Below are 14,008 nucleotides of genomic sequence, written 5' to 3'. Positions count from 1 at the left end.
TCTCCAGACTCTCCTGCTGTAAACTTGTCTACCGTTTTGTAGACCCCGATAAAGTACACATAATTTTAGAAGTTGTACTTGCCAACCAGCCAACTAAGTTTTACAGCTGGAGAGAAGAATATTCAAGTGAGGGGAACGTGCTCTGCGTTCAGAACTGCTAACACACTTGATTTAGTGAATACTTCACTTTTGGTGGTATTTGTGCATCTAGGACTTCACTGCCTTTTGGTTGTGTGTTTTTTTTTTTTAAATCTCCTTTGGTTAGTGTATATGTTTGTATTAAAAAGCAGAAACAAGCCATTAACAATCTTATTTATTAACATCAGAGTTTCACAGGTCTCTCTAAACGGATTTATTTATGTATTTCATCCTTTGAAGAGGACCAGAATGGCAATCAGTAATGGTTGGATATGCTGTATTTACAGAAATGAAGTGGCTTCTGTCCAGTACAGCCAAAAAGGTCAGCTATGAGCCAGATCCAGGTGTTGATTGCAGATCACTTCAGTCCTTCGTCACCTTGCTGCCTTAACACTGCTGCTTGAGAGGATCCAGAGCAAGAAAAAGAGCAAGCCTATTGTCAGGGCTCCTAGCCTTGAAGTTTGAATAGCTCTACGTAGTGCATCTGTCAATTTATATGTTTGTTACACATACCAAGAAGAGCCCCAAGCCTTTTTTATTTTTTGGTGACCAAAGACTTACCACTTCTAACCACAGTACAGCAAATGGGTTCCTTGTTAGCTGGTATTTTGTTCACTTCTTTGAACTTTGAAAATCAGTAGTAGGGAGAGTAAGTAAGCAGGAACCACCAGGGGTCCCCACAAGATTTCATAAGCAGTGGTCATATACCTGTGCTGTGTTTTGGAGAGCTCTATACGATTTTTTTCTTGATCTCAGGGGCTTTAGTGTGTTTATAAAGAAGTTGGAATTCAGTACAAGGACCTTAAAAATCTGTGGTAGCTGCTGTTATCGAGAAGATGCTGAGAGTTAAACTGGGGATAGTGGTGCTTTTTCGGATTCCAATTTGACAATCCTGAATTATAATTTTGCCTGTCAAGAATTAATACTTTTCATGTGCTTCTCTTTCTGCTGGAGTCTGTGCTCTCATGTGCTTATATGCTCTTTGTCTTGGCTTGCAGAGCCTCTTTTCTGTGATGCTCTCTTATTTCCTTTACATTAAAGTTTCTTTTTCGTTCCTTGAGTACTTTCAGATCATTCAGATACAAATGTATTGAACTTCAATGAAATTATCTGAAAGGTACCCAACTCAGGTGTGATCCTGAACTTACAAATCTGTGCACATAGCTAAGGACTGTTGAGTGCATTTCTCTGAAAAGATAAAGAAAAGTAGTATGAATAACAAGACTTTTGGTCATTCTGGTGGTGTGTAAAAGCTCTGCTCCATTGTTTGTGTAACCCTCAGATGACTGCAACACAAGTCCACATTAAAAAGGGACAAAATCCTTTAAAAACGGTAAAAAGAAGGTTGCACACTGTTGCTGTGTCTTTTCAGCAAACAGAAAATGAGCATCATGGCCAAAGACTCAACAAACAAAAGTTAAATTGTCTACAGTGGAACCTACAGTCATAGTTCATGCCCTTCAAAAGAGGAGTAAGTGTTTTACCTTTCAGTTGTCTTAATGAATTTCAGTGCTACTCTCATCTGAATATGATCACAGAAGGAACACCAGAGATTTTTTTTCTCAGGGGACTCTCCATCTTTTCTTTCCTGGACAGAATATATGCAGCTATACGTACTGACCCATTAGTTTAGAAACTAATACTATATCTTCCGTGTATCCTAGGCTTGCTCCGAAGTGGCAGCCATGGACACAGTTGTTTACCATGACTTGGCTAAGGATCAATACTTGCCTGTGAAGCTTAAGCTTTTGAGTTATGTTTGCTTTTATATTTAGTTCAGGTTCATGCTAAGGGATTATGTTCTGAGCTTTTTTTTTTCTTTTTAAATTGTTAACTAAAAGCCCCTTAAAGACCTTACCACTCATGTAGCTGCTTGTTACTGTGCCTGTGTGGGAGACTAGTCTTCAACTCTGCTAGAGGAGTTTTTCCTAGTGTATCAGTAAGTGAGGTTAGTTTAGTAAGTTTAAATCTGAGTCTTCAGCTAATCCAGCCAGTTTTGGTTGAAAGCAATTAAAAAGTATTCACATTAGTAACTTGGTGAATGTGAAATAAGCCACACCTTCCATCAAGTGGGCTAATATCTTTGTGCCAGGTGGTATAAGTCTTCAGCTGTCACAGCTGTGGGTAGCCATAGCTTAGTGGTTAAGGCATTTTAGAGAGTGGAGATGAAGTAGTTTTGAATACTTTATACGCACTAAAGTCAGTGCCCTTAATGTTTGGAATCATATGACTAGAAGCATGAGTTCAGTATTCATCCTGTAATTAAGCTAGCAGTTTTTATTTTTAAAGCTGAGAAGATTAAAAGTGCTATAAAAAATGAGTATTTATTATTGGTTCTGCTTTTGTGAAGATCAGATATAGTGGTGATATTCTGTATTGGTATGTATCATAAAAGTGAAAAAACTTATCAGGCTGTTGTTATGTTATATTAAACTTTTATAACTAAGAGTGGTAAGATTCAGTAGAATCTAGAAAGTAGATATGAGTACTGTTTTCTTGTTTTAAAGCTAAGATTGTCTTTGTGCTTTACAAGTATTACCTTTTCATGTAGTTTTGTCTATGTGTTTCTGTTCTTGTCTTTGCTTTCTTTCTTGTTTAAAGAATATTTGAGTATGTATCTCTTTCCTCCTTGAACATTGATTTTATTTTGGACGTAGCTTGAAGGAAACTAGACTAAGCTTTACCTATGTATATTTTTGGAAACTGACTTTTTATCTTCTATTCTAAGAGAGTGTACTACATAAACTCAAATAGGTTTTTATTTTTTTAAAACTCAAATAGCTTCAGTTAACTGGCAGTGCTCCTTTGTGACTTTATTTTTCTAAATATGACCTAAAAATTGACCAAGATCCTTTCTCGCTAAATGACTGCAGTAGGAGCAGTCCTGTTCCTGACATCAGTTAAGTTAGTTTCAGATGAGTTTTTCTGAATGCTACAGAGAATGGTGATCTGTGTATTTTTTTTTTTGTAAGGCTAGCATATGCATTCCCTAATTTTTAACAGTTTGGGTTCTTGAGTATCCTTAAGAATTTTTGTGGTCTAAGCTGACTTGAGAAAGTTCAGGAAAGCTGCTATGTCGCTCATCGTCCCTTCTGTATTTGATTTGAAGTGTAAGATTTTTTTTTAAGCCTTTTTATGAAGAAATAGTCTGCTAGTGATCTAAAAATTACAGTGACAAATCCCTCACAATTCATTCATTCCTTTTCCAAACCTGAAGTTTGGAAGATGAGTGATGCTCTCATCTTGCTTAACTATCTTCACGTGACAGGCAAAATAAATAAATGGAAGCTAGATATGCTGGGTCTGTGATGAAAATGGGAATGTAATTTTGACGCTGGTGAGACTAAGGATGAAAGAGTGGCCACAACATGGCCTTTGTTTTAAAACTGTTATAAAAGTCTTATGATTTCTGAGCTCAAAATTTCTTACTGAAGCACAGGCTTATTTAAAAAATAAAAAAGATAACACTGCACTATTTTAAATTAACATAATATGGGAGGTTTGGAATTAAGTGTTCAAAGCTGTTCTTGATTGCTTCCATCTTTTGGGCAGTTGTTCTGACATATATGCCCATATATGGGAAGTATGTTAAAATTTTAATTTAAGTGTGGGTGTGGGGAATGTTTCTGTCATATTATTGACCTGTTCTTAAAGTGTATAGTAGTTGGATACTTTTTTAATGAGATGATGTATATAGAATTCCTGACTATTTTATAACAAATAATCACTTTTGAAGGTTCTTACCAGTTAAAACCTTTAAAGTCCTATATTTTTTTTCAAAAAATTTCAGCAAATGACTCTTCTATTGCTATCACTGCATTTCCTCTACCGTAGAACAGTTTTTATGTGTAAAGATTGTATTCTTAATTTTAATTTCATCTGCTTTTGTGTTATGTCTGCATAGCATTTCTCACTAGGTGCTGTCCTTGTATAGGGTTTCAGGAAGGTATGTGTGAGTTAGGGGACAGATGACTGCCTTTTAGTTCTTAGTTGTTAGTACTGAACAGAAAAATTGAATATTAGACTGATTTTTGGGTTTATTAAGATTCTTCTCAGTTTGGGAAAGAGCTGTTAACAAGATCAATCATTGTGGTTTTTGTTGGTTTGTTTTTTGTTTTGTTTTGTTTTTTCTTTACTTTCAGCTATTTAAAGCAGGTCTGGAATCTGGAATAGTACTTCTAAGTTTTCACTCCACCCCCCTCCCAGGGAAGTAACAAACTTAAGATGCCTTTGTTTCCTGCCACCCCTTTGAGATATAGAAAAGTGTTTTTATGGGACAACAGAGTACATAGCAGAGATTTACAGATTACTCAGATCGCCTAACAACAAATGCCCTGTAAATCAGACTTCTTACTGTCCTATACTTCTCTGCACTGGAAGTGGTTCCCTCAGCTGACTCGCTTCTCTGCTTGACCTTTTATTTGTAGAGCTTGAAAGATAAGCAGGATATCTGGTGTTTGAGAACAGAAAAGTGCCTGAGGTACTAGACTGTGCAGAAAACTGCAATTGCCTTACATGTTTTTCCTGCTATTAATGTAGCTGTTTCTGTGCTGTTCTCCTTTACTAGTGCAGTTCTTGCCTGCACTGTATTTAATTAGATCTTTCACAATTTGGTATACCTGTATGCTTACTACTTTCTTCCCTCTCCCTTAGTCGTAACAGGTAAGACATCCTGCTTTAGCTGCCTGTTCTTTGGTTTTGTTTGGGTTTTTTGTTGGTGGTTTTGGTTTGGTTTGGGTGTTTTTGTTTAATTTGTTTAGTGTCAGAGGCTTCTCTGTTAACCTGCTTTGTAGAAGAATTTTGATGGGTCAGGACATCCTGGAAATACCTTAGTAATGGAAGCATGATGGGTTAGTTGCACCTCTTTTGCTTTACAGTCTTTTCACAGAAGACTTGGGTATATGAGTTGAGTCAAATTCCTTCCCTGTTCCAAGAGCTCCCTGAATATCGCTTAGATTTTCTTTTTTTATTCTTACAGTGCATTACTTCACTATTTTTGTTTTTTTTTTCAAAGATAATCTGAAGCATTTTTGAGTCTGCTTTCTGAGGTATCTGAACTGTACTCTGGAGCAAAACTATGATGCTTCATAGAAATAAGTTAAATGTAGTATTTTTAATGTTCTCATTAATCCTTTGTAATGTCTCTTGGATTTTTGCAGTAGTCAAGGTTGAAAAAAAAGGTTTATTACCTTAAATATTTACTATAACTAGTGGCTGTTGGGAATCTGGTGTAGGATTTTTTGTTTGCTTTTTCAGGATGTTGGGTTTGGCTAGCATTCAGCCAGTACCTTTTTTCCCCGTTTGCAATTTCTCTTGAGTGACTTCCATCTTTCCCCATTTGCCCACTAGTGCCCATTTGGGTAGGGCAGGGAGTCTGTGGAATGAATCTGACATAAAATGGCAAGTTGGCTGGTTAGTTCTTTCTTCACTACTCCATAAGCATTTGTGCAGGCTCTCTTGTATGAATGCACTCTTCCAGTATCCACAAAGGATAATCTGCACCAGACTGGGTTAGGCACAGTACTGGTTCTCTTCTGGCAGTTGTAGCCATAGAAAAAACATTTTCCTGGATCTTCCTTTTCTTTATTATTCCTGTTCCCAGCAATCTGTTTCCGAGGAGGAATCTACTCTCTGTGTCCACATCACTCAGTTTCCTTCACTCAGGTGAGGCAGATCTCTTACCTGCTAACCGTATTTTAAGGTCACATGAGCATACACTTTTAAGTTGTCTTGAACGTTTAACACAGCTCAAAATAGTGCATCCCTAACTTTGTATCCTAGTTTGTTAAAAAAACTCTTTTCTTAAAGGCACACAAGGAAATTTGTTGTATGTTGACTTAAGCTGTTCTCCCCGCCATTAATTGCAGGTAGTGGTGGACAAATTAGTGACTGACATGCTCTCAAGAAGTAAAATTTTAGTCCTGTGTGAAGCTTATTGAACAGTTAACATCCTCATGGTCTTAGCTTCCTGCATTCCTGCGATTGCTGCATGCTGCTATAAGGCAGGATCTGTAACACAGTGTCAGATACGAAGCAGTGGGGGTAGTTGACTCTCTGGAAATGCGCAGAATTAATGTACGGTTCTTAAGAATCTTGGTTAGGGTCCTCAACATGAATGGTTTTGATGTTACAGCTTTTGCTTGATTGTTGGAGAGATCTGTCAAAAGCAAGGAACGGGAGACATGCAGTGTTTCAAAACAAGAAGAGAAGGCCTATCATGTAACTGTAGGCGTGTACGTGCTAGAGGATTGGCATGTGGAATCATATTTGTGCAGAGATGGTGCAGGGGTTCTTCACAGTATGCTTGGTCTGGCTCTGGAGAGTCTATTGGTTTTGTTTGTCAGTTACTGACTAATTGATGAAACTTTCCCTTCTATTGTAGACCAGGCTGAAAGCATTTTCTCAATTATTGGAAGATTTAATATCTGTAATCCAGTGTTCTGACATTTCTCTAATGTGATTAAAAAGACGTCCAAAGGGAGAGTATTTCTCTTATTCCAAATAGGAGGTTTGTAGTAAGATTAACTGAAGCTGTGGAATTTAATAGAAAGAAAATTATCTCTTTTTTGTTCAAAAAGAGACATTTACAATGTTCCACCTTTATACAGTAATAAATATTTCTGCTGAGACTATTACAGGAAAATGTCTTTATTAGATGAAAAATCTGTATGTGGCTTCCAAACTTGGTACAATAATTAAAAGACTAAGCAGGCTTTAGCCATGCCCTCAGTATGCGTCAAACATAACAACAAAGTGTTGTTAACAGAATTAACTACCCATGCCTGCTTAATTTGCGTCTGTTAACGCTATAGAATCAATTCCCTCTGAGCTCAAGTAATTGCTTTCGCTAATTGTGTTTCTGCCTGTGGTTTACAAGAGAGATACTCTCACTTTTGCACACTAACAGTAAGGACCTTCAAGAGTTCTTGGAGCAGTTTGAATTTTGAGTTTGGAGGCCTGGGCTTTACACAGAATTAGTAGTACTTTGGGGGTCTAGACTTGCTATCTCTTTGTTGTTTTGGTACATTTACAAACAACTCTTTGTGATTGCTAACTGAACGGTGGTCTTTCTCTTGCTTGTTAATTGTTTTCTCCTTTGTAGTAAAGATTACTACATAAGTGGAAGAAATTAGCTATTAAAAAAGTCAGGTATACAACAGGAAGAGGACACAATAGACTAAAACTTACAATGTGCTGCAGGGAGAGGTTTGCGTCTTGTACTTTTCATCTTCTAGTGTTACTTTTATGGACAAGGCAGGAGAGTTTTCTGTCTCCTTGCAAGCCTCATCAGAATGTAGGAAAGATCAGATGAATGTAAAAATAACAAAGATTTCACTCAAGCAGGAGGCCAGTTGGCAGATGAGAGTCTAGAATATAATTTTTGGTGCATGGAGCAAGTGGAGGTAGGTGACAAACGATGCAGTGAGTGGAAACATTTCTAGGAGGTCCCAACGTTTCATTTCAGCCATGCTGTGTGGCTTCCATTTATGATAGTACCCAACTGGTACTGGTAGAGTAATATTAACAGGACTTTCTGTGAGCATAATAATGAAGTAGTCAGGCTGTTTGTGATCTGACTTTTTTTATGGGTATGTTTTCTGTAGGTACTGTTTTATTGGGAATGCCAAAAATTACTGTGCGTGAAAAGTTAATATCTGTTGAACAGTTTCAGGTATAGCTTCTGAATAAATTATAAATTGTGATCTGATCTATTTAGGGAAAAAATGGAGATAATTCCATTGTTTCCAGATATAAGCAACTGTATTTTCAAATAAGTTATGCTTCATAATATGGCAGTGTGAAATTTTTTTGGCTGTCCATTAAGAAGCTTTTCTCAGTGGCTGTAAAATGGCAGATCAAGAAGAATTTTCACATAAAGATGAATGGAAGAAATTTATTTTCAGAGAGCGTATGTTTTAAATTGTAAATATTCTAAATAATTTTTTAAGGAAATGAGAATGAGTAAAGCCAACAGGATCTGTCTTGCCCAATAGCAGATCTCTAGGGAAGAGTATAAGAACAGAATAAGCATATGCACGTCTCCAGAATTCTCTCCTAGCCTCCAGCATTTCCACCAGAGGTGTTGTCTTTAATAGCTTTTGATGTTTTTTTTTTTCCCTTCTGTGAATTTGTCAGGCTGCTTTGTGAACCATTGCATACTTCTGCAAAGTGGCAAAGAATTCCACCACTTCCCTACATGCTGTGTTAAGAATCAGCCCTTTTTTCACTGCTTGTCACCTCACCTCTTTTATTATAACATGTAGGGACTACTGAAAAACGACGGAATCTCTTCACTTCCATCAGGCCGCTTGTGATTCTGTTGTGTCATCTTCTACGTTACATCTTTTCCATACTGGAGAGTCCTGATCCATTTTGTTGCCCTTTAGAAGGAAAGCTATTTTGTACTCCTTTGTCATTGCGCTTTTTTGTAACCTGTTTCAGCTCTTCTATAATCCTTTTGGACTTTTGGCACTATGTAAAGCATTTAAGGTGTGGGCAAGCTGTGGATCTATACAGTGGTTTAATGAAGTTCTCCCTCTTAACTGATAATTCTTGTTTCAGATTAATTTGGGGACTGTTAGTGCACACTGAGCTCTTTCTTGTAACTTTGTTATTACCTTTGTGAATGGTGGTAGTCTGGTCAGAGCCCATTGCTTTATAAGGTAAGTTGGGATTGGTTCACCACGCGAAGTGATTCATACTGATCTGCACAGAATTTTATCTCCTGTTATCACCTAGCTGCACAGCACTGAGTTCCATCTGCAGCTACCCAGCAAACCCTGTTGCTTTTCACCCCTTCTTCTAGGTAACTTAGAAGGCTGAGCCGTTTGCCAATATGGGAAAGCTGTCTGCCTGACCTCCACTTGTAACCCTTGATATTGGCCACCCGGTTGGGCTGTACTTCACAAGGCTCAACAGCTGAGTAGAGGAGAGGGATCTGAATTGGCGGTCCTGTTATCTGTTCTTATTGCTGCCAGCTGGCTGGATGTTTACAGTGCATATAGCTTTGTAGCAGTTACAGTGAACGGTTACAGAATTTGTGGATAAGCAGAGGAAAAAGGGTGTACGGAAAAGATTTGGAGGTGGATTGGGGGGGCATCTCCTTTGCTTGGAGGGAAATGAGAGGTTTCTTATTACTGAAAAAATGTATATTGGGCTGTTGTATGTTAACAAGGAGTGATGATCTTTGAGAAATGACAAACACAAGGCTTTCTTTGGATAAAGAAGAACATGGAATCAAGGTGTGATTATGTCTTGTCCTCTCTCCCACCCCAATCACAAAGTTATTTTTGTGGATTTAACTCTACAAGGCAAAGGAGGACTCGGCCTGAAAAAACTCAGTGAAAACTGAGTCTGTCTTAGTGTTACACCAAATGTGCAAAAGCATGTGTTGCTGACACCTCATTGTGTTTAAAAGTAAAATAACCAAACAAAAGGCATATAGGTAAGGGTTTTGAAAGCTTTATATGGACACAAAGATTTTGAACTGTTTTCTACTTCTGTATTTTCACTCTTCTGCACAAAATAATGTGAACAGTAGTGTTCAGGGGACTACAACTTTAGCCTGCCATTTGTTTCACTCCAAGCAGACATAGTACAAAGATACCATGACTAAAGAAACTAATTTTTTAACCTTAACATTGGCTGGATTTTGTACCAGCTCCATGGTGCGATACACATTCGTACGCATGGGGCATGCACATTCCAACCATGTGTACTGAAAGTGAAATACTTTCATGATGATAACATTGAACTAAGGAGAGGCCAAGGAATGGGATGAGGAAGCATCATCCAGTTAAAAATCACTAAAGATTTTTGTAAAATGTTCTATATATAAAATGTTCTGTATTACTGCTAGGTTTTTTGTAACTTACAGTATTGTGACCTTAATATTTTTTCCCCAAAGCATGAAATAAACTTGTTTTGTTTTATTTGATTTAAACTTCTCAGTCTTTTGTGCATATTCAAATAGAAAATAACTCATTTTCTTTATATAGGTTTTAAAGCAGCTAAATGGAGTCTGAGCAGCTGTATCATAGAGGCCACTATCGAAACAGTTACAACAGTATAACTAGTGCAAGCAGCGATGAGGAGCTTTTAGATGGAGCAGGTGTAATTATGGATTTTCAGACCTCTGAAGATGACAATCTCCTGGATGGTGATGCATCGATTGGTAAGTTAATGTTAATTTCGGCTTAAAAATTTCTCTGGGTTGTATTTTTGTGGTTTTGTGGTTTTTGGTTTTTTGTTTTGTTTTTTTAATAAACAAAACCAACCCTTTTTCATAACTAATTAATGTTTCTCTTTAGCTAATCTGTCCTTCAGATGAATGCTTTAAACCTGAAAGTGGCTGAACGTTTTTCTGTGTGCTTGCCTAATAGTTGCGTTGTATGGCATGACTTCTGATACGAGGCAGATACTAACTTACTTCTGGCAATGACAAACTTGCTGCCAAGTAGGGGAAGGATGGCTATTCTGCAGCTACCTGGTCTTTCTTAGCTGCAGCAGGATTTTGGAAGTCTCACTGTCTTCAGTATTTCTTTGGGGCAGAAATTAACAGTATCTTTTAATCGTTACTTCTAGAGATAAATTTGTTTCTGCTTGATTCAGCTTGAGATCTGTAAAAGAGAGGCAAAAACCTTACAAGTAGAAGTATTGGAAGCAACAGAAAACACCACACGAGTTGAACTTTTGACTAGGTAAAAAGTTGCAAAGAAAACTTATTACTGTGAGCACTGATAAAAGCACTGAAGTAATCCAAAGAAGAAAGAACTGGGAAGCTCTTCCCTTCTCTCTCTCTTTTTTTTTTTTTAATTTATTTTATTAATAAAGCAGTTAATGGAGTGAAAGCATTAACATTCTGTTAGCAATGGTCAAAGAGGGGAACAAAAGGAGGGAAAGAAAGTAATTCTGTTTAGGATAGTAAACTTGGTTAAATATATACTCTTGTCACTTCCTCTTATTTTGTTTAAAATCAAACTCAGCCTCGTGAGTTTTCTTTCTTTTATCATCCTTTCCTCCCCCATTAGCATTCAGTTGTCTTCCATCCCTGCAGAGTCTCATCCTTCATGTATTTTCCCTTTGCCACACTTAGCAATTGGATATTGGCATTGTACTAGATAGTTGTGCCATATCATTGTAAGTATCCTTCTCATCTGTATTCCTTCTGTCTAATTAGATATGTCTTGAATGTGCAGTTATTTAACTTGTATACCAATACAGGTATTGAGCCAGGACACCTTCAATCTACATAAAAATTCCATCTGCCGAATTGCTTAGAGAACACCAGCATGATGAAGTCAAGTACTTGATAGTGAGGAAATTATTAGGTGAACAACTGGCTTCCATGTGTAATATTTTGTTCTGAATATTTGGCACTTTTAATAAAGTGAGTGCCTTGCTTGTCTAACATAATATTTGCAACCTGTACTGAAAGTCTGAAGCTACCCTGGTTATTGTTTATATAAATCCTCTCCATCACTTCGAGCTTTAAGGAGAAATAAGTCTGCAGTAAAATAAATAGTTTCAGAGCCCGTGTTCTGCCCCTTACTTGTGAAATTAGATCCGTAAATTGAGTCCAAAGAGATGAGGTGGTTGTTTTGTTTGCACTGTCAAAAGCAATGCTAATTGCTGCACATGCCAGCAGCCCCGATCTCATTGTAACGCTGCAGTATTAGAATGTGCATTAGAACATAAATATTAATGTATTTTCTGTCCTGGAACTGAATTTTTTGCTAATCGTGTATCTGCTTGCCACAATTCTGGTCACTTGGTAAGAGGCAGCAATAGTAATAAGCGTTATTATTTTATTTAAGTGAACAGTGATTTATGTGTCTCTATGCATGGAAAATACTTTCTTGTACAGTAAATCAGAGTAAATATCTTAGCAGTAAATCAGAATCTGGTGTAAATTTTCTTTTCAAGGTGGTAAGAACATACTTTCAAAAAAGTTTTAAATAAACTTACATGCAGGAGGTGAACATCTGTGTTTCTTATTCCTTAGGTCTCCAAATGTGTAAGGTGCTTTTTCTTGTGTGTTTTTAATTCAGCAAATCTTACTGACAAGACCAAACAAGCACTTTCTTGCTGGACTGCATGTGCCCTTTCTGTAGTCCTCTGTTACTCATTTAGCATCAACTGTCTGTTTCATTTGTTTGTTTTAATTATTATTATTTAAATACTCTTACCCTTTAATCGTCTCTTAATGTGTTTTTGTCCTGTTGAGTCTAAGTGCAGATGAATTCACCATACAGAATCTGTCCCATCTCCTGAGGAAGGGCAGGACCATCCCAGTAACTGGAAGATCCCATCCTTCTCAACACTGCAGGCCCTCCAGAGCATGATGTGAATGCAGGGGCATTAGGTCTAGCTCTGTGCTTGTGAACCCTGCCAAAATCAGGAGCCCTGTTTAAACATATAGCTTGTGTTTTAAGTCTGTAGGGCTGGAAGAATTTATGAGCCTGGTTTCTTAGCAACATGAACAAAATGGCAGTAACATATCTGTACTTAAAATGATTGTGGAAATAATGTAGTTAAATTGAAAGCTGTGTCGCTGCAGAATGTAGCTTGGAGTACAAATGGAGTACAAATGAGCACAGACATGAACTTATCCAATCTGGATAAGTTGCCATGGACAATAGAGTGTTCATCATAATTTTACAGTTTATGTAGTAAAATATAGAATTAAGGATTTTAAAAAATCAAGACCATGCAATGAGGAGAAAGTGAAGGATTAAGAAATTATCTTTCCTTTTTTTTCTTCTTTTTTTGGCTAATGAAAATTGAACCATAAACTGCACATATATTATGCAGATAAAAAGCTAACAATATAGAATTTCTAAAGTAATTGTAGTCTTTCCCCCTCATTCAGAGGGCAGTAAGGTAATGGACGAAGTTTGCTCATTTTAGTAGGCTTGGTAAGTCCCTTGGCTGTCAGGACAGCAATTCTATAAAGCCTGCACAGTACTGCCATTCACATTACCACTCATACTTAAGCACTTAACTGGGGCTTACAAAGCCATTGATGCTGTTATTCAATGGTGAATATGCCTTCTGTTGAAAGCATGAGGAAATTGGATGATATTGGGAAAGAATACTAATGATATATACTACTTGACTTATGTGGGAAAATCTTTCGTATTATGTGGGAATAAACAAGTGAATGTTAACTGGAACCTGTCTTCAGAAAGTCTTACCACCTAGACTTTTAGGTATCTTTAATATTTAGTTGATGGAGATTTGCCTTTTTAGTGTCATCTCTGATTTGCAATTTGAATGGTTTTGTGTAGTTCCATATGGGGAATTCACCGTTACATTAAAAACAACGCTGTACAATCTTGTTTCTCTTAACACCATCTGAAAGCACGTATGTTACCTATCCTTCACTGTGTCATCTGAGAATACAGAAATTGTGAATATGTAGTATTATATACTAAATACATATATTACATATGTATAGTAATTATATCATAATTATATCATAAATATATATAATAGTGTATCATATATTTGTTCTCCAGTAGCTGTTTTCTTTGCATAAATTTCAGACTTTTAGTGGCACCATTGTGAAGAACAAGTAGGTATCGTGAAATTGTAAATTCTTTGGGCGTAGTGTGTCTTAACATGCTAAATAATTAAATTGCTATGCATGTGGAGGCTTGGATGGCTTGCACCAAAGCCCTGCCTAGAAGGGATACTGCCTGTCAGCTTTGGTCAAAACTTGCTTTTGTTGCTTACCAAAACTAATCTCTTTGTAGTACTGAAGTTAGTGTTTTTCCTTGTTGAACTACTGTCTAAAGAGAAGTACGGTGACATTATACTGATAACAGAAATGTATGCCTCTTTGTAGGGAGCACATCTTACCAATGCT

The 14,008-nt window shown here is 37.0% G+C and overlaps 1 protein-coding gene across 7 annotated transcripts in view; it reads left to right on the top strand.

Moving 5' to 3' along the window:
* Positions 1-14,008, top strand: part of CLCN3 (chloride voltage-gated channel 3) — a 70,911-nt gene that overhangs the window by 5,913 nt on the left and 50,990 nt on the right. For 6 of the 7 annotated variants that reach the window (XM_075149348.1, XM_075149349.1, XM_075149354.1 and 3 more), the window contains exon 2: positions 10,137-10,312. The exons of the other annotated variant lie outside the window; for it this stretch is intronic. In XM_075149348.1, the coding sequence (XP_075005449.1) occupies positions 10,153-10,312 (160 nt within the window). In that variant the 5' untranslated portion in view covers positions 10,137-10,152. The remainder of the gene's footprint in view (positions 1-10,136; positions 10,313-14,008) is intronic. 7 annotated transcript variants of the gene reach the window in all.

This window comes from Calonectris borealis, chromosome 4 (assembly GCF_964195595.1).
Source record: "Calonectris borealis chromosome 4, bCalBor7.hap1.2, whole genome shotgun sequence".
Lineage (NCBI taxonomy): Eukaryota > Metazoa > Chordata > Aves > Procellariiformes > Procellariidae > Calonectris > Calonectris borealis.
The sequence above is the reverse complement of the archived record's forward strand: the minus strand, read 5'-3'. Positions and strand labels throughout refer to the sequence as shown.